This window comes from Chaetodon auriga, chromosome 14 (assembly GCF_051107435.1).
Source record: "Chaetodon auriga isolate fChaAug3 chromosome 14, fChaAug3.hap1, whole genome shotgun sequence".
Classification (NCBI taxonomy): domain Eukaryota; kingdom Metazoa; phylum Chordata; class Actinopteri; order Chaetodontiformes; family Chaetodontidae; genus Chaetodon; species Chaetodon auriga.
The window spans coordinates 16,006,049-16,026,069 of record NC_135087.1 but is presented as its reverse complement, the minus strand read 5'-3'; the positions used below and the strand labels follow the sequence as shown (position 1 = coordinate 16,026,069).

General features: G+C 43.9%; 2 protein-coding genes and 1 non-coding gene across 9 annotated transcripts in view; 2 read left to right on the top strand and 1 right to left on the bottom strand.

Annotated features, from left to right (window-relative positions):
- Positions 1-1,098: 1,098 nt before the first annotated feature.
- Positions 1,099-5,210, top strand: cln8 (CLN8 transmembrane ER and ERGIC protein). 4 transcript variants are annotated; one of them, XM_076749526.1, is made up of 3 exons: positions 1,099-1,207; positions 1,698-2,295; positions 2,922-5,209. In XM_076749526.1, exons 2-3 carry the CDS (start codon positions 1,756-1,758, stop codon positions 3,243-3,245), a joined length of 864 nt encoding a protein of 287 aa, XP_076605641.1. In that variant the 5' UTR covers positions 1,099-1,207; positions 1,698-1,755; the 3' UTR covers positions 3,246-5,209. The 4 variants fall into 4 exon arrangements, with proteins under 4 accessions (XP_076605641.1, XP_076605644.1, XP_076605643.1 ...); XM_076749529.1 differs by having other exon boundaries at positions 1,118-1,207; positions 1,659-2,295; positions 2,922-5,210; XM_076749528.1 differs by having other exon boundaries at positions 1,139-1,207; positions 1,647-2,295; positions 2,922-5,210.
- An 887-nt stretch (positions 5,211-6,097) lies between these two features.
- Positions 6,098-20,021, top strand: part of arhgef10 (Rho guanine nucleotide exchange factor (GEF) 10) — a 47,382-nt gene continuing 33,458 nt past the window's right edge. For all 4 annotated transcript variants that reach the window (XM_076749386.1, XM_076749385.1, XM_076749384.1 and 1 more), the window contains exons 1-6: positions 6,098-6,223; positions 13,131-13,240; positions 16,878-17,270; positions 18,242-18,586; positions 19,643-19,679; positions 19,834-19,922. In XM_076749386.1, the coding sequence (XP_076605501.1) occupies positions 13,204-13,240; positions 16,878-17,270; positions 18,242-18,586; positions 19,643-19,679; positions 19,834-19,922 (901 nt within the window). In that variant the 5' untranslated portion in view covers positions 6,098-6,223; positions 13,131-13,203. The remainder of the gene's footprint in view (positions 6,224-13,130; positions 13,241-16,877; positions 17,271-18,241; positions 18,587-19,642; positions 19,680-19,833; positions 19,923-20,021) is intronic.
- trnaf-gaa (transfer RNA phenylalanine (anticodon GAA)) lies at positions 15,413-15,485 on the bottom strand. Its single transcript has one exon. It is a non-coding gene; the product is annotated as a tRNA-Phe (tRNA).

The window sequence follows — 20,021 nt, the reverse complement described above, 5'->3', positions numbered from 1 at the left end:
CATTTAACAATAAGGCAGTTCATGTGGATGGACTTTTTTCCTTAAAGAAAATATGACTGATTTGTGAATGGTCTCAGTGTTCCTGTTGGCAGAGTGACCTCCACAACCTCCCTCAACCCAAATGACTTGACTGTTCGTTTTTACTGAACTAGTTTGATCTGCTCCTTTTCCTCCTCTGTCCATCTCGCCAACAGCCTCGGGAAGGGAGGGGGAGGAGGAGGCAACATGTTAGATACCCCTGTCTCAGCTGGACCTCTTCTTGGTTTTCAGAGTGCTCGGGAGACACTGCAAGAATTATTGGCATGGAGGATCCACAGTCCACACAGTGTGTTAATGCCACATCAATCTGCACACTGTGAAAGTGTCTGCAGGCATGTGCATTGTGTCTCTCACATGCACATACATGTGTGTCCTCATGCACATGCTAAGAGAGCAGCAGACACAATCGAAACAGGAACCCAGCCATTAAAACATTGCTCCATAGTTCCTCCAGAGATCAAAAACTCCACAGCGTACCTGTTATTGAGCTCGTACCGCCACTTTAACACTGGACACTCCTGACCTCTTGTGGCTGAAACTTTCACAACACATTTTCTATGAGGGGCTTCGCTCCTGGTATTATATCAAGAGGAAAGATGCTTCTGTCTGTGGTGTTAGTGACATTTCAGCCTACAAGGCCCTAGGTTTGGTTTTAACTTTGGTAAGGACATTTTTTGTTGGACGGCTAATATGCGTACTTGTGAATGTGTGCATATGCTCTGTGATTATTTCTCTTTCATATGCACACATGTGCATACACGCACGAATAGCTTGTCTCTGCAAAATGTTTACTTTATTTGATCTGTATCTGCTTAAGTAATTCTCATAAACAGGCCATATATCATACATCAAATACTCAGAGTCACATATTTCCGACAGTTTTGTGTATGGTGTGTATTTTTGTACCAATGTTATGTTTGCATTTATTACAGAATGAAGCCAAACTACATTTTATGTACTCAACGAAGAATCTAGAAAGTAACCAATAGGATGGGGCTACCCAAGCTCAGAACGGTGTTGACCAATGGGCTATCCGGAAATTTAAAGTGGGCGTAACTTCCTGTTTGGAGGTCATATGACCAAATTGAAGTCGTATGATGTGAATTTTCCTGTTGTATCGAGCACTTCGGTACTGGGACGCAGTGTTCGGAGGAAGCATGTCTGTTCGGTATGTATGACAGAGATTTTCGCTCGTCTGTGGGAGTAAAACTCGCTGCTTTACACTTCTACGTCTTTTGCTAGCTTGTTAGTCGGCCCTGCCGTTTGTCTCCGCGGTTGTTTTTGTGCTAACTTTACAACACAGTGACTGTACACTCGACTGACTCATCGTGGTTTTGGAAATGACTATAAAAGTTTGGCCTAAATGGATAAAGCGATACTTTTCATTTGTTGTTTTTACCGATTTACGCGAGGAAACGGTCGCTCATCACTGTTTGAGGTCCAGACTCAAGGACCATTAAAGCGGCACGAGTCGATTTTAAGTTGAGCATTTCCAGAGTTGAGCGTGCGCCTTAGTGGAGCCTGGGTACACCTGTCGTTTGTCTGTAGCCATAGTGATGATTTTCATGTGTGTTTAGTGGATGATGTGCTGTCTGGCTTTCCTTCAGCAGCTCTTGTAGGTGGTCCACACATTATGTTCTACCACCTCCTGTTTACAGTCCCACCTGCAGCTGAGCGTCCCCTGGGCCTGACCTCCAGTGTGTCCCCTCAAACACGATGGATCCTGAGCAGCCGAGCAGCCCTCTTCCTCAGCCCAGTGCAGAGTACTTCTCATGGGACTACCGCCTCCAGCTGATTGGCCTGGGCTTTGCCTTCTATGCAGCAGTGTTCCTCCTGTCCCACCTCCTGTCTGTGGCTCTGTCCCACACCTACAACTCCCTGCTGGCTAAGGAGAAGGTTTTCTGGAACCTTGCAGCGACTCGGGCGGTGTTTGGAATCCAGAGCACTGTAGCCGGCCTGCGGGCCCTGACTGAGGACTCGGTGCTAACCAGAGACAGAGTGAGGGGACAGGAGGACTGGTCGTGGTTCAATGTCCTCACAGCCACAGGTTTCTTTGTGTTTGAGAACGTGGCACTTCACGCCTCCAGTGTGGTATTTCGGTCTTTTGACCCCCCGCTAGCAATACACCATTTCTTCGCCCTGTCCGGATATGCAGGGGCGGTGGTGTGGGATTCCCTGGGCCACTTCCTGCCGATGGTGACGCTGCTGCTGGAGATGAGCACGCCATTCACCTGTATATCCTGGATGTTGCTGAAGGTACTTCAGAGTGTCTTTGTGTTCACTTAAAGTGCCTGTCATCACTTTGCTCTTTACATGTCTGACACATGGCTTCTTTCAGGGCTGTGACTAACGATTCTTTTCATTCTCGATTAATCTGTCCATTATTTTGTTTTGTTTCCCAAAACCCAAGATGACGTCCTCAAATGTCTCGTTTGATTAATTTCATAGTTGGCGACTAAACGATGAATTGATGCTTGCTGCAGCTCTAGTTTCTTTCCTTCATCACACTGGAGCAGTGCTTCCAATTACCAGATTATTGTTTGGTGTGTGCACAGTTCAAGGACTCTAGTTGCACCTGATGCTGCTGGTTGATTATCTTTTGCTTACAGATTCTTGTCAGTCATATTATTGTAAGTGTCACCAGGTTTCAGTTCCTCATTGGTCTTGTGCACTTTGATTGTCAACAGACTAAGTTCACATACTTAGAAAAGGTTCTGTGAAAAAAAAGATTGAGCCAGCACCTACACTTTCTCTGTTCCTCCTGCTCACACATTTGACTCAGTTACCCATAAATTTCATGTGATGCTGCTTAAAATAAAAAGCAAGAAGTTTATGTCCCAATCCTTAACATCATTTTCTCTCTCCGTCTTCCTCCCTGTCAGGCTGGCTGGGCACGCACCCTGTTTTGGAGAGCCAACCAGTGGGTGATGATCCACATGTTCCACTGTCGCATGGTGCTCACCTACTACATGTGGTGGGTAAGCTTTGGCCACTGGGGAGAGCTCAACACCCACGTGGCCTTGCCCCAGCGCGTGCTGTTCTTCAGTGGCCTCGCTCTGCTCACGCTTATCATCAACCCCATCTGGACACACAAGAAAACCATGCAGCTGCTCAATCCGGTGGACTGGAACTTTGGCAACAAGCCGGCACCCATAAACGGCGCCACGCAGGGTCAGTCGGAGGTTATCAAACCGCACACCAGCTGAGGGGTGTGGGAAGTCACTTTGAGAGTGATGATAGTAAGGCAGGTGTTTTTAAGATTTCTTCTTTTCTAAGATTTTTTTGATTTTAAGTGAACTTAGCATTTCAAAAAAGTCCTTAAAGGCAAATCTTGACTGTCTGGTGCTGTCTTGATAAAGTCTGCATCATCTTATTTATTCACAAAAAAACAAGAAAATACATGAGATGGCACTTCTTACAAGAGCCATTCAGAGCAACATACTTACACATTTAAAATCAGGAAAAATCAGTTTATAGTTATTTCCTTTGACTTCTTTTATTAAGTTAAAAGAAACACAATGAGCAGAACACTGTACATCTACAGTATTTTAAAGCTTGACATACTGAAATGCTTGAGGAGGTATTGCACTATAAATATTTTCATCTGCTCACAGCTGCTTTCAGTCTGTCCTTTAGATGGTCCAGTTGATCTTTCAGGAAGAAGAAGTCTCAGAACATGTGTGCTTGTTGATACAACACAGGGAAAGTCATAAAGCCACTCAGTAGTCTTGTCATACAGGGCTCCATTGGTGCTTTTACAACAGACACAGACAACATTATTCAGCACTGATTGGGTGGTGTGGGCAGGAAAATTGGATTAAGTTTAAGAATGGGCTTCTATAGGTGAGCTATTGGAGTTATCTGATCACTAAGTGGACAATTACATCTGTCCACGCATAAGTCACATTGGTGTTTTTGGGCTGTGAATCTTCTCTAAATAGAGAGGGAAATGTTTACCGTGGTCATGAAAGAAAAGGCCTTGTTAACAGAATCTTCTTTGTTGGTGGACAAAAGCTCAGGCCTGGTCCACCACACAAAGGTTTCTTTGTCTAAACACGGAGAAAACTGAAGCAGTGTTGATCATAAGAGAATAGCCAAGCAGCATTTTGGTCATGATGATTTTTTCGTATTATGAGTCATATACAGTTTTAATAGTGTTATTTCTGCTGATGCCACATTGATATTTCAACAATATTTTGGTTTTGTGTTTTTCACCCACTGGCCTCATTGTACTGGAAATATTGGCCTCGTGTGTTTGGTATGTCCAGTGTCATGGACTATATCTGGCATACGTGTTTATATTCTTGTCACTCTGCTGCAGACTTTCACATCCTTTCACAGACAGTTTATTTGACTGCTCAGCCTGGTGTCAGTAACAACATTGCTACTGTAGCTCACATGTAATAATGTTAATAAGCTCTGGAATTGCAGACATTGTATTTTTACCTTTAGTATTAATCTATGTTAATTTTTTTAGTAACACCCTGAATTGGCTTGAGGGCCACCTCAAAGTTAAGTCTAAATCAGTCTGCTGCAGTGGTTACTGAACAGTTGAAGACATGGAAGGAAGCTTTTGCATGTTATTTTATTGCTTGCTGTTTCTCACAAGAAGCTGGTTTACTGAGTTATCTGTATAAATTTGTTGAGTCAAATCTGGACACCCCTCAAATCTGAAACTATGGCCGATGTCAGACGAAATGTGCTGCGTTTTACTCATCAACTGAACCCAGATAAGTCACCTGCATCATGAAACAGGTGTCAGTATGATTGAGATGAAGATACACTGTTTGGTACTTTTGTGCACACGGTGCAGCCTCAGTGGGTGAATCGACACAAGTCTTAAGAAAAAGTATTGATAACATTTCAAAGTATTTTCATCAGTTTATTTCTGAATAAAATAATTCTTTGTTCTCTAACTGTACATCTATGTTGCTATATCATTGCTAAAAAATACTAATATCAGACTGTTTTCACTTGCATTTCATTTGTTATGACAGCGTAGAATTAAAATTCTGGGGTGACTGAATGATTCCCTGTAAACTGTACATGATATTTCAGACTCTTCAACCCCCTGTTTGTGTTGAAAATGCATTAATTTGAGTTGCAAAATAAAATGTTTTCACACATACAGTATTGTGTTAGCTTGACTCAGACTTCCAATTTCTAGACTGTGCAATAGAGCATCTGCCTGTAGGTGGCAGAATGGGAATAAGTATCTCTTCAATATGTCTCCCTATTTTTTCCCCATGTGATCAGATATCCAAGAGTTTGACATGTCCAGTCCAATTTCATTGTCCTTAAAAGATTTGCACAGCCCTTTTAACAGGTTTATTTTACAAAGCAGACAAATATGTTTCAAATGAATTGCTGGTTTCCTTTCAAGTTGCATCATTGAGTAATGACATGAAAGCTTGGAGGTTTTGTGTTTGTGTGCAGAGTTAGGAGGAAAAAAGTTTTTACATTGAAGGTTGCAAAATTAAAAAAAAAAAATAAAATAAAAAAAAATATAGGTTTCAGTTTAGTGAAATGTTTGTGTGGATGAGGTGGGCCGTTCAGTCTGGTGCTGAAGAGTTCTTTTTGCTCTAAAACACATCTGAAGAAGTACAAGTGTAGACTTATCAAAGCCTTTGTGTGTGTTAACACATTAATTCAGTAAAGTAATTTCACTTAGCGTCAGTTGTTTAACCCCTTTTTTGATGCTGTTTCACAACGGCATGATAAGAGGAAACAAACATTTCCAGTTAAAAGGGCAACAATGTTGGTTTGTTTTACAAGCCAGACTCTGCACACTTCGACAAAACCTGAACGCATCATCATCTGCAGACAGCTGTTTAGTGCGGAGCCACCTCACACGTCACGTGGGCAGTCTGGAACTCCTCTCAGCGACCCGAGCCGATCCCACCGGAGAAGACGCCGGAACATTGATTGACGTTCCGTACAGCCAATCCCATCTTGCTCACGTCGACTCAAAGGCCAATCAGCTTCTTAGTGGAGGCAAAGGGGTTTTCATGGATGGAGTCAGTTTACAACGAAGAGAGTTGAGTTAAGAGGACGCTGAGCGAGAAGTGGATGTGTTTTGATGTGGTTTAAGTTGTGTTGAAGTTAGAAATGCATTACGTTTAACACTTGTGTGGTATTACGACGAAGGGATAAGGAAATTCTTCTGGAAAAAAGTCATAAAATGGTGAGTTGAGGACATTTTTCTAAGTTTCTGGTAAAGTTTAAAATGTCCCTAACATACCTGTTTTGCGAACTCTAAGTTAAGTTCATGTTAGCAGTACGTAACATTAGGCTAAATATTTGATGAAAAGCCCTGTGAAGTGTGTCTCTTGTGTTTTATAGTGACTTAAATGTATTTTTGTTGTGTAAAGCTGTGTATTGGGAGATGGCTATAACGTGGCGCCTCAGCTAACTTTGCCAAGTTGCCATCACTGTCAGCTATCTGCTCCAGGAAAGACAGTCACTGCTTTTCTCCATCCACGTTAATTAATGCGTCCTAATCCCGAAATGAACTGTTACAGGAAAACTCTCAGCTAAAGTTTTCCGCGTTTTTGTTGAACATTTCAACTGAACAGGATCCTAACATATGCATTTCCGCAGGCTTTGACTGTCATGCAACATGATAGATGTCTCAGTGTTGAGCACAGCCTCATAGTCTTCTGAACCCTCTGTCCCTCTTCAAGGATGCAGTTGCAGGTGCAAGAAACCCTTTTGCCTTTATAACTGACTGATTGAAAAGAAGATTGATTATCACCATTGCTTAATTATACAAAGCATGCATAGTATATGTAAGAATCCCTGTAGACTTTAACACTCACCTAAAATTAACAAGTGGCAAATTAACAAGTGGCGATGTCCTCCTGAGCTGCAGCAGCCAGCCAACCACAAATTCAAGTAGTCATGCATAGCATTCCTCAGTGAAAGCCGTGCACAGCTCCAGTCAACTGGAAGATCCATCGAAAACAGGTAATAAAACCATGATTTCATGATACTGTTTCTCTTGGTAGTTGTCTTTCTGCACAGCAGAAGACAAGTGCTTTCAGGAACCCGTTATGCTGAGTTAAGCCTTCAAAAATGGTCTAACGCTGAGCACTTTGATCTTCATTTGTATTGTCTGCTCTCATGCATGTCCAGTTCACTTGGTCATTACATGAGTCAGATGGAACATTCAGGGGGTCACACACACACACACACACACACACACACACACACACACACACACACACATGCATGTACACAGAAATCTCCACTGGGAATTTGTTTAGCAAATAAGCAGGGTGGCCTGGCTGCAAATACGGATGCTTAATACCTCTCCCCACTATAGTAACACCTACCGAGGGCTGTCCAGGGAGCACAGATGTTTTTTTCCTTGCTCACTTTCCTAATGTAAGCACTCATGTAAGTGATGTAGACGCAGAGTCCCTCTTCATCAAACCAAAGCTGCTCTCTTTCATAGTGAGTGTTTTCAGACACCTTTTGGACAAAACTGGTGTTTTGAGGAAACTAATGTCAGCAATCAGTGCTAATGCTATGTGCCGTATCTGTTGCATGGAGGCTTAGGGAGACATCATTTTAGCATCTTATCAGTCCTTTTGTCATTCAGTACAGCCAGATGCAGTATCCTCTCCTGTTGTTCTAGTCTGTGAACACAGATGTAGTTCAGTGGAGAGATGCCAGGACTTGCTAATTGCTAAAGCAATTGTGACGAGACAGTAACTCTACTTTTCCATGAGCGGCTCATGGAAATGCCTTCTGTTGGTTTGAGCAGAGGAGCATGCCATTCATTTTTAGAAAGGCAATCATGGATTCATTATCCACCCACTACCCCACCAAGGATCCACTGAGATAAGATAGGGATTAGCAGCAGCTGAGAAAGAAAAGCCACTGCTCTCTGGCAGGTGGATGTGTAAAATTGTTCACATAACACACACTTGTTCAGAAGTTGGGAACGTGTGTCACATAGATTTAGTGCATAATGGAGATTACTTGGTATGCACCTTACAGTACATTGTATACTCCCTGTAAAGATTATTTTCTGGCATTTTAGCCCATGTTTGACAATAGACAATATAGAGAGACTGGAAATGAGGGGGGAGGGGTGGAGAGGGATTTGACATGTCACCAAAGACTCAGACAGAACTGAACCATAGACTTTGCAGTTATATGGTTCATGGTGGGCTTCATAAACCACCTAATTACCAAGATGCCCAATGCCCGCCATCCAAATGTCTGCGTTCGTACCGCATTCTTTGAACTGAGCTACAGAAGACGACTCTGCACAGTAAAGTCAGGGGTCGATGGCAGTCTTGGTTTCAGAAAGCGTCACCAACATTTGAAGTCAGCGCCATGACCAGCACCCTTGACGATCACGTTTTCCTGTGGTCATTTATTGTTATCACACAGAGTAGCTCCATTCATATTCAAATGAATTCAGAGCTTCAATCCAGCCAGTCAACTGAAGCTCTTTGAAGCAGCTGCTTATCCACTGCTCACCACACACTATATAGTGTTCCTCTGGTGACATGTTGGGCTCTGGAAGCTTTGGTGTGGCTCACTGAGAGGGTGGAGACCAGTTAGGAGTGACAGCCAAGACTGTGGTTACTTGTGTTTTCAAATGGTCATGAGGTTTCAAATATTTTACAGCTCCAGTCTTTCAGTTTGTACAGTGGGTCCCAAGCCAGGAGGCCCTTGTTAGTTCTTTGTCTCTTTTACTGAGACTAGAATCTGCCTCCAAGTTGAGGCCAGTTTAAAAAAATAAGCCTTATGGTCTTAACATTTAAAGTGCCACTGTTATAGTATTGATCTCAGGAGGTGTTTAATTGGCTCCTACAGCATTGTGTGATGCATCATAATGGCCATACTGCATCCTGAAACATGGCTTTGCAAACATGGCTTCAGAGCTCGTTGCCCCTTACGTGTCCGATAGATCACACCTCTGACATCACATAAAAGTGCTCAATACTCAAAGTACTTCAATAATCAGGCCCTGCGGGTCTGATTATTGAAGTGTATTCCCTGTAATCCACACCCATTAGGCCTGTAATTATAACTGGTCGCTGATGGGGAATGCCAGACTCATCTGCTGCTCTGTTGATTGTTCAGTTTGTGGAGGGTATGTTGCTGAGGGGATTGGGTGGAGGCTGAAGTCTCTAGTGTGCATGAGGATACTACTACAGAAACAAGAGAAGATGGCATTATGGGGAACATGGCTTACTTAGCTGTGATTTCAGCGTCAGGGTGGGTGGTGAAGTGTGGCATGTTGTCAAGGCTGGTTTGCCCAGACACTGTGATACGGTGAAGGTTGCAAGGTTGATCCTGAATGAGCCCCAGAGCTTTTGATTTGAGGCTTCAGGAACAGGCTATGCTACCTGGCACAGTACACAACTGATGGATGTCCATCATCTCGTCGCCATGTTGCTCTTAGTTCAAGGAAACACAAGCAGTGGGTTGTTAACACTGGTTTGCTCAGCTGATTTACAGCACAAGCAGTTTATATGACGCATAAACTACACAAACCAACAGTACAGGGCACTTGTAGCAATACTATTATCTTCCAGCTCTTTACTTTGATCATGACGAGTCTAGAAAGAGGCTAGAAGGAGGTACCTTTTTTCCTTTTTAGTATGCTGCAGGATGCTGTCCTGTCCTCCCCTGAACTTCCCCACAAACACTTAAATAAATTCCTCTACTTTGTTAAGCCCGTCCATCTACTCTTTGTCGGGCTGGGATGTGCTGTTTTCGGTCGAAGCCTGATTACTGTAATCCTGGCAGAGGGAGAAGATTGGGACACACTGCACAATAAAACATTCAGTCAAAGAGCTGCAAAGCCAAAGACAGACACACAGCAGACTGCAAGTCTCTCTCGCTCATACCACCCTCTCCTCCAGGCTTTTGTTTATGACTTTCAGCCCGAGTGTGGAATGCCACTTGTCATTAAGTGCGCTCCAGAAAACCCCACAGACGAATCAGAGCCCCTTGCAGAACCAGGGTGTTTGATGGAGAATAGCTCTCAGCAACACATGCAATTCAGTTTTGACTGATCTCTGGTAGCCATGAATGATGGGTAAGGGGTTTGGGGCACATCAGGAAATTTCAAGAAATCTATAATGAAAGGTATGGAGAAACATGAGCTGTGTCTGTTCCATCGTTCCTTTTGTGTCCTTTGTGCATTATTATGAATGTGTAGAAAGGTGAGCATGTGTGCTCACTCAGCCCCTCGTTGAACTGAAAGGGTTATATACAGTAATACTAACGTAAACTCTAATGAAGTAATACATTTTTGCATTGTGGGATTGAAAAAAAATCCAATGAATGTAGTTAATTTAGGGTAAATCTGCTGTAGTCCCTTTTTGAAATAGAGAAATCTTCAGGAACTTTGCAGTTGACCTTTAAAGTGCCATCTTAGACACAGGTGTAGAATTATCATTATGACTGAACATAGGTGGCAATTTGTCCTCCACGCTATGGAGTATGTTGACAATATATATGATACATACATATAGACTGTAATATAATATCTATGGTACATACATACTGTGAACATGTATTTGATCCTTGCCGTTGCCTGCGCTTTAACATGGGTTATTAGGAATACACAGGTGAGCAAATTACATTACACCAGCAAGCCGGATGACTGTTTTCCTGTCTGCAGAGCTCAACTCTGCCTTCCTAGCGTGTTATGACATGCTCAGCTGAGTCTGTCATCAACTATATGGCTAATACCTCCCTGGTGTCTTCTGCTCTGTCCTCAATCATTGCTTACAGATTAGACTGTAACACAATACCTTTTAATGACATACTGAGCAGATTAGCAGAGCGATTATAAATTAATTATGATGACTGTGTTGTTGTCCTCTCTGTAAGGGTTTATAAGCTACACCTACTCACCTGCCTGCTTTGGTTGCACAGTGTAAATGTGACACTGTTTACCGTGCTGCAGTGCCGAGAGGTCGCTGACAGATGTTACAGATGCAGGGGGGGCTTTGGCCGAGCTGGTCACCTCCCTGGGCTGAGCCAGGTGCTTGTACATATGGTGCACACCACATTTGCAGTCACACCACACCGCAGGCCATGCAGGGTGTAATTTGTGGAAAGGTGCATTTAGTTCTCTTCAAGAAGCAGGTAAAAATAACGAAAACCAGAGTAAATACAGGAGAGAGGAGGAGTGGAGGGATCTGCAGAGTGCTTTCAAAGTGGGAGTGAGGAAGGCTTTCTTTGCTTCTGTGCTTAACAAGGCAGTTGAACACAGAGCCGCTGTGTTGTCTTAATGTATATTACAGAAGAAAAAGAATGTAAAAAGAGAGAGAGCACACCTGAACACTTTACTTTCCATCCCTCCCTTCCTTTTCCTGCTGTCCTAGACCTCAAACAATGCATTTGAAGGGAGAGATGAGTCACCGCTCAAGGCTGCTGTCAGGGCTAGGCTGCTAGTTGTTGCTCCAAAATGTGCCAGTCGCTTTACAACCATGTGTTTCATGTAAACTACCTGTTATATACATCATGTTTCTCAGGCTGCTCAGTATGCATAGCCTAAAGAGGGCCTCATTGGACCATGTAACATTGGAGCTGCCCCCCTTTGGATTCTTCTCTATTGTGTAGGCTAATTTCTCCTCAGGCGATGCATACCCTACCTGCTTGTTAGCGCTAGCATCATCTGTCAGCCGCACTGTATTCAGCACACACTGGCCCTGTGTTTTCACATCCACTGTTCTGGCCTTGCGCCCGGTGAATAGGGTGGAGGACGGAGAAGCAGAGGATTTCACATTATTTGTAGACAAAACAGGCTTTGAGACTCAGAATGAGTTATCCTTGGGATCTTGCTTGCGTGTACGCTTGTCTTAGTCAGAAGTAGACTAGCTGTGCACTTGTGTTGTGGCTTATGTGGAACTATAGAGATTGCATGCGTATAATATGGGACATACATACCACAACAATGGCTGCTTTATGCCACAGCATGATGTCATGAATCTGTCATCTGTTGTTGTGGATGCAAGGAAGCTGAAGAAGTCTGGAAATAGTCCCACCCTTTTTCGGAGGTCTTTGACAGAAACTGTCACCTCTGGATACAAATTGTACATCTGCAAACAAAGGCTGTGCTGCCGAGGAATGCGATGTCTCTCATGCCCATGCAGGTCCAAAGGTCTCTCCTGTCTCAGCATGCCAGTGACATTTCCCTGGGCCAAAATGTGTGGTTGCTGCTGAGTCAAAACGTCACATTGACCTCTGCACCCTAAATGCTCATACGTACTGTAGCCATGTGAAGAGTCAGTTCTGTTTGTAGAGTATTGCCACGAGGGGAAACCTGATTAGACATGAGAACGTTCTCGGGTTTTGGTTTACATTAAAATATTTTTCACAGCCTGGAGCATAACTTAACCTTTTGATAATTAAGCATGAGAATGGATTTTTTCCAGGGCTTGAACACTAATGCGTGGTGGTGGTAGAAGCAGTGGTTGCCTTTAGCTGTGTTTGCTCGTCGGATCTACACTTGATTGTTTTTGAACTCCTGAAGAAGATGTGCGATGTAAATAGTTGTGGGAAACTAATTTAAGGCCTCATTTTGATAAGGCCACAGCTGAGTAAAGTAATGGAGGGATTCGTGTTTACTGTTGACTCTGCTTTCGCTGCAGACCCCCCACACACACACCATAGGGTATGACCTATCAATTACAATGGTGGCAAGCCTGTTTATACCCATGACATCGCACACGCCCACAATTAGCATATGAGAATGTTGTGTACACTTCAACACATGGTCGTCAACAGTCCCCAGGAGCACTATAAGACCTTCTTTTGTTTTCATTCACTCATTCATTTGTGTGAATTAGCTTTGGTTCAGATTGTGATGTTGACACAAAAGGTACCAGACCGTGACCACAACACAGCCACGCTCCTCCGATGACAAAGCGCTGCTTACATTGAGTAACAAGGGCGGTTGCGCTTTTAGGGACGGAGAGGCTAACATACGCTGAGTCACGAGTGCCTAAGTCATGATGTATGGAAACATTCTTCACTGCTCAATTCATTTGGAAATACTGTGTGTCTAAACCCGCCTATCTTGCCATTTTATGACGTTTGTCTTTCTCTTGTAGGAATGTGTGTCGGCGTAGCTGATCCCCTTCATGCTGCTGACTGAAGAGTTTCTGCAGGACAAGAGCGGCAAGCATGGACGTGGAAGACTTTCCTCCCCCACCTCCTGAAAGTAAAGTCAACAAAGCTTTGTCACTCACACATGATGTGCTTTTCCCTCTCAACTTCACAGACCAACTTGGAAAACAAGCAAACATGGTATTGATATTGGCCGGTTAGCTCAGTTGGTTAGAGCGCGGTGCTAATAATGCCAAGGTTGTGGGTTTGATTGATACTTGCTGTGGTTTTTGAGCTGAGGTTTGTAAAACCACATGAGTTGAATGTGATTCCAGTACACACAGTGTATTTATTTACACACTAATTTTTCAAGCACAAATGACAAATGTTCTATATTTCCAGCCTCTAAATTGTGAAGATTTTCTGCTTTCATTGTCCTGCATGGTCAGAAGATGAATACCTCTGAGGCTAAAACTGTCGGTCAAACAAAGCTAGAAATATGAAGACATGACGTTGGACTTAAAGAAACAGTGACAGACATTTTTCACTGCTTTCTGAAATGTTATGGATTATTTGTAGATTAATAAATCATTTGCAGATTAATTAAAACTGAGATGAATCATCCAGGTGAATTTATGTTGACAGAGTTTCTCGTTCATGTGTGTTCGGTCGAGTCTTTTTCCAGACAGATTACAGTGTTACATCAGTAGTATCACCTGCTAGCATCTCTGGGACCTCTTGTGGTCGACTCACTTCCTGGAGGACTGGTGAAGCCGGACAGCACGAGTACACAACACAGATTCCTCTCCTCTGCTTCTCCACCGCTGTGGAGTGTGTGGGCAGAGGAGCGAGGCAGCACGGAGGGTGAAATGTGCTGCGCTGCTGTGAATACCAGACAATGTGCCTCAGTATCGGGCTGAATACTGCGGCAGCGGCACGCACGCACATACACACAAATCACACAGCCTCCAGGGATAGACACAGGCCAGAGAAATGCTTCGTCTCCAGCTGGCCAGTCACTTGCTTTGTTGCCAGGACGATGCGAGAGCGGATTGTAACCCGGTGACTCATTTGAGCGGACCATTATGTTGCAGAGTGGAGATGTGGCCCACAGAACAGAATCCATATTGTGATTATGAATTGACAATGGACAACTCGGCAAGGGTATGTGTGTCAGCGTGCACACACACTTGCACGTACAGTGTATAACTCCATGAGCTTGTACTTTGCACAGACATAGGCAGATGACAGAACCCTCCCAAGTGAAGACATATATAAATATTTTTATGTTGTTTAGGCTTGGGGGATGAATGTAGTCTAGAGGAGCTAGAAGATCCTCCCATGACTGGTTATGCATGGGTATGTGTGTCCAGATATGTGTGCTTGCAGGTCATCATCCAGCACAGTCTGTGTAATGAAGCTACAGTCACACATACCCATACGACCGACCTATGATCTGCTCTACCCATCGTTGCAGATGTACTATTGAATGGCCCGTTGTGACTTGTCATCTGGCCAGATCCAATCAAATCAGGTCCTGTTCTGTCCTGGCACAGTCAAGTGTTTCTCATTGACACCACAGAGAGGATCTTAGTGCATACTGGTGGCAATTATTAGCATATGAATATACATGCTGCACTCTTAGAGCACTGACTGTCAGCCAGCTTAGCCGTGCCTTATCTCTGAGTCCCACACCATTCATTATTGCACAGATGGAAACAGACAGATAGCATCTCTGTTTCCAGGTTTGTTCTTTGTAGCTCTCGTGGCGTCCACCTGAAGTCATGGGTGCAGATGGACCCGGGGTCACAATTTTGACCTGGAACATTAGTCACAGACCGTTCCCTCACACGCTGACTGCAGGGTGGAACGACTAGCTGTCAAAGCCTGAGGGACTCATGCTGGTGATTTAGAGCTGTGTATGTTGCTGTGAGGGACTTCAAAGTGATCTGGTTTGTGAGAGGGAGTTTCTTTGAGTTAAGATTTACTTGGTCGCTATCAGTGGACCGCTCATGCCTGGAGGCCGAACGCAGCATGTCGCAACAGTGAACGCGCTTCTTTTCATGGTCAGTGTGTGTAAAGAATAACCTTATCAGCTGAACGTTAAATGGTCACATGAATGTTTAAGTTGAGTCCAGCAGAAAGAATTTTGAAAATGTTGGGAAAGCGTAATAGATACTGATGTGTCAAAAGGCAAAGCTGCACCTCAAGGATGAAGGATTTATGGAGGATTTCCGAAGATATCGAGCTGTGACTGACAACTGGCTGCATGAGGGAGAGGTCAAAATGCCGAAACCCGGGATCGAACCAGGGACCTTTAGATCTTCAGTCTAACGCTCTCCCAACTGAGCTATTTCGGCTTCTGATGTTGTGTCAGACATTTCACCAGCTAGTCTGGGACATGAACTGGGAATTTTCTGTTTTCTTTGGGAGCACAGTCAGGATATGAGAGCGGGACCTTAGACATTAAGTTAACACGATCAAGCTGTGACTACTGATGAAAGTGCTCTCAAAGAATTTGTAGTATGCTTCAGAGCACAGTTGTGACAAAGATAGAATATCATTCAGAAAGTATGGGAGACCTCCTAAATGCTGGCTCTCTTTAGGAAAATCATGGTTGAACGGTGGGAATTGGAGTTCAGTCCATTTTAAACTGTGGGTTTTGGCTCAGTTTGTATTTCTGTGAACCCTGTTTAAATGATTACCTAACATTTTCCACAACACTGAATTCAGGTTGAAGTTTTGGAATGTTTTCTCTCCTTCAGTCCTTTCTTTCCCCTGTCACTTCTCTCCTGAATGAAACCTAAAACACCGTCTTTACTCATTCAGCTCTCGGGGCCCAAACATGCAGCGAGCTGATCAAAGTTGAGCCAGTTCATTCCTAATCCTTTTACTCTCTCTTGCTCTTTATTGAGCTTCACTCACACTCTGTTCATCAGATCAGTAATAATGCAAAACTCAGGCTGTACTCCTCACTGGAGGGAGGAGCAGCTCTCTTTCCTGCTGGCCTAATTGTAGTGTGGAAACTGGAGAGACATTTGTTGTTCCCTTCCTGTCTGCTGCCAAGCGAGCGCTCTGATATGACGCCTTTGAACGCTCACTACATCTTGTAGCTCTGCCCTAGTTTGTTTTTGCTATAAAGTCGAGCAGCTTATGTGCAGATCCTTGATGTAAAAATTTCTCTAAGAAAGCATACCGCTGCAGTAGATCCCACCCTTAATTATAAGTCTGCATGTGGCTCAGTCCTTTAAGTTTAACAGCCCAAGGACTGTAACTGCCACCCAGCGTGTATCTGTTCGCTGTCTGTTTAGCCAAACCCCCCAAAGCACACAGTGTGGTGTGATGATGCATTATGTATGTTATTAGTCTAAGATCATTTATATAGTCTTTTTTAATACAAGGGGTCACCTGCCTGTTACAGTAGACAAAGGTTACAACATTCAGAAGTTTAGTTCATTGTCTGCAGTACATAATGTTGTTAAAAGATTAACAGAATGTGAAGAAATCTCCGTATGCAGGGACAAGGACCAAAACCAGTATTGGATGTCTGTGTTTTTCAGGCCCTCAGACGGCACCGCATTCAAAACAGATTCTGTCGTGGACATCTCTGCATGGGCTCACTTTCTCTGGTCCCGAGCTCATTTAAGATGACAGTAGTTGGTCTGCTTAGTTCTCAAACGCTTACAGAGTGCTGCCAAAAGAATAAGTTTCTGTTTAAAGTTTACACAGTGTCCCCCTATCTGTGTTTCCAGTGTTGGCAGACAGCGTCCCTTTTGCAGATGAAGATGAGGGGGAAGCTTTCGACTTTGATGACAGTGGTGACGACGTTCCTGAGGCTGACCGTCCACCCCCTGCACCTCCAGCTCCTCTAGCCCCCAGCAGCAAGGATCAGAGCCAGGACAAGGTGGTGGCCAGTCACCCTGAGACCCATCTCCCCAGCCCTGACCCCCCAGCTCCTTCTACCACGTCTGACACAGCTCCATCATCAGCAGATACAACAGTGGCCACTAGCAGATCCTCCTCAGCAGGTGGAGAGGGAGCATCTGCTGCTGAGGGGACTGATGACAAAGAGACAGACTTACCTCCACCTCCACCTCCACCCCCTCCTCTTGATGATGACGCAGAGACAGATCCTGGAAGAGCAGGTTTGCAGCTCAAAAGTGTTGACATTTTATTGTTGGCTCTGAGGGAGTGAGAGTATTTGCATCCCATTTTAGCCTTTCCTTGAAGAAGAAACCCCTCTGCACTACAGTTGGCAATTAGTTGAGTGCCAGTCATGCTTTGAATACGTCTGATATTTTCTAAAAGCAATCAAAAATTCTCCACGTTCTTCTGTCATGTTTGTGTACATTATCTGGCTCTAAACCAGCCCTTTACACTCAGGATAAAGTGGGGCAGTCTGTCTCGCATGACGCCTTGTATCTCCGGCTGCCTGCTGCTAGAAGTTGTCTGGCTTTTATCACTGAAAGCCGTGACAGCAGCAGCAGGCAGGGCCAGGCTCTACTTATTCTCACTCGCTCATTCACTCACTCGCTCACTCGCTCTGTAGTACTTCAGTGAAAGGATGTTAACCCTGCACTAGTTTTGCAGCTTTTTCTCCTAAAGCATTGCTTTTTGACTTTTTTGACAGCACATGCTGCTTTTGTAGAACTCCAGAGATTTTAACTTCAGCTGATCAGAGAAGTAATGACGATGCTGAAGTTGCAGGTTCGAATCCTGTCCTGGCATTATGATTCAGTCAGTGTGATCTGAATAATTAAAAGTGCAACTTGAATGGATGGAATAAAATCATTTTTGAAAATAGCTCTTGTCTCTGTAGGGAGGTTATTATATAGCAATGTCTTTCACACCCGACCTCTGTGGGTCTGTGTCAGTAGCTGTCAGGTAAGTATATTAATAATTGATTTTATTGGCTGATATTGGCATCACAGATATATCGGTATCAGCTAATGGCCGACTTCTTGGACTCCAGCCACGAATGTTTTCTGAAAAGCCCTGAATCTTTAGGCATTAGGGAAGCATTTTTCTAGAAATGTCTTCAAAAGTCAGTGTTCCTGACATGACTTATTTCCATGGTTAAAATCCATCTTGTGATGTATCTTCTTTCCCTCACCAGGCAGGGAGGGCCAGCATGCATCCTTCAGTGATCCTCACTCTCCACAGACTGTCTCTCGGACCTCCTCCCAGGGCAAAGTCAACCCCTACTCTGTGATTGACATCACTCCTCTCCAACTGCAGCAGCTTGAGCAGCAGCACGGACCCTCCTCTTCCGCCTCCTCACCGACGGAGCCCAAAGAACGAGAGGGAGAAGTACAGGATACCCACACCGGCTCCTCTGGTATCACCTCAGGATACTCGGTCCCAGTGCCCTGTGGCTATGCAACCCCCTCTGGTGTGCCGCTCATCACACCGACTTACACCACACCCGTCATCATTCGCCACCTCTCCATGGATGAAGATGGTAAAGTAGAGCCTGTAGCAGTGGGAAAGTCTGAGAATACTTCTCTAAACAATGATTCATAAAGTAATAATGATAATAATGAGGTAGAACAGATGTTCGCCGGTGCCTGTTTTGAAATATCAACAGCAACTGAAAATTCTCTGATTATTCTTCACTTTGAGTGAAATTCTTCTTTCTCACTGCACTCAGAGCGAGAGACACAAGGCTTTGACACGTCAATGCAGTCTCAGCTACTTCTGTCCTCTGTCCTTTTCCCTCTCTCTTGTTTTTCCTAAAGCCTTGCCACAAGGAAGTAGGGACTAAATTTAGCCCTCCCCAAAGATCTGTGTTGGCTGTGAGGATTTTCCGGTTTCCCTAAAATCTAGCAGTAGCTGAGTCCAAGTCAGTGGCCTGGCACGCCGAGGAGTCTGATTACACTGTAATTATCTGACGGAGGTTACACCAGAGTGAAATACTCAGATGCTTTAGTATAGAGTTTGGAAAGCCGTAGAGGTGTGTGATGAGGTCAAGACTTCTTCAGGCTTGATGTAGTGTTTCTTCATTCTCAGAGGTCCTCAGGCCACGACAGACACAACACAACAAGGACATTTTGCTACACTTATGGCATGACATGCTCCAAGGAAAACGCAAAGTTTAGCGTTTTGTGGACGTTTACATCAGGAAGATGTGTCAAATGAATTTTATGGACACACATTTCCAAGAAAATATCATCTTTTCTAAATCATACTGCAGGTAATTTAGGACATAAGTAATCATCAGTGCCACCTGGTGGCAAATGAAAAACCTACAACAGAGTTTTAAAATCTTGGAATTCAGAGATTTTTTGGAGTTTCTTGACGTGCAGTGCGCTGATTTATAAAACAAGCATACTGAAAAAGGTGTATTTTATTCTAAAAAATACTTTTAGCATATGTAACACTCTCTACAACAGTATGCCATGCTCAGATTTACATCCCAGCTTTTGCACTTGGATCATGAGAACTGTGGTTACAGGCAGGAAAAGGTATGGTGTCGTAGCTTTTCTGTGTGTAATGTTGTCTCCCTTTCCTCCTTCAGTCACTGTGGTTGGGACTGGCAGCACCTCAGTTGACAGGTTTGTGGCACACTACACAGCTCGAGCACATCTACACCGATCATTCAGTACATTTAGTGCTGTGCCACAAGAGATGTATTCTGACAGTACACTGACAATGAAAGTGAGTGTATGTGTGGAGTTATAATTTTGTTTGCTTGCATGTTTCTTTCAGTGTTTTCAGTGAAGACTATCCACCTATCCGAGAAGAGGATGCTTTGGCTAAATGGGCATCAGATCCTGCCAACACTGCATGGATGGAAAGTGAGGAATGATGTCGACCGCAATTGCACAACTGATAGAGATGCATTTGTAATTTCCATAGCAGTAGTACTGTTGTTTGAGTTCCCTGTCCTTGCATGC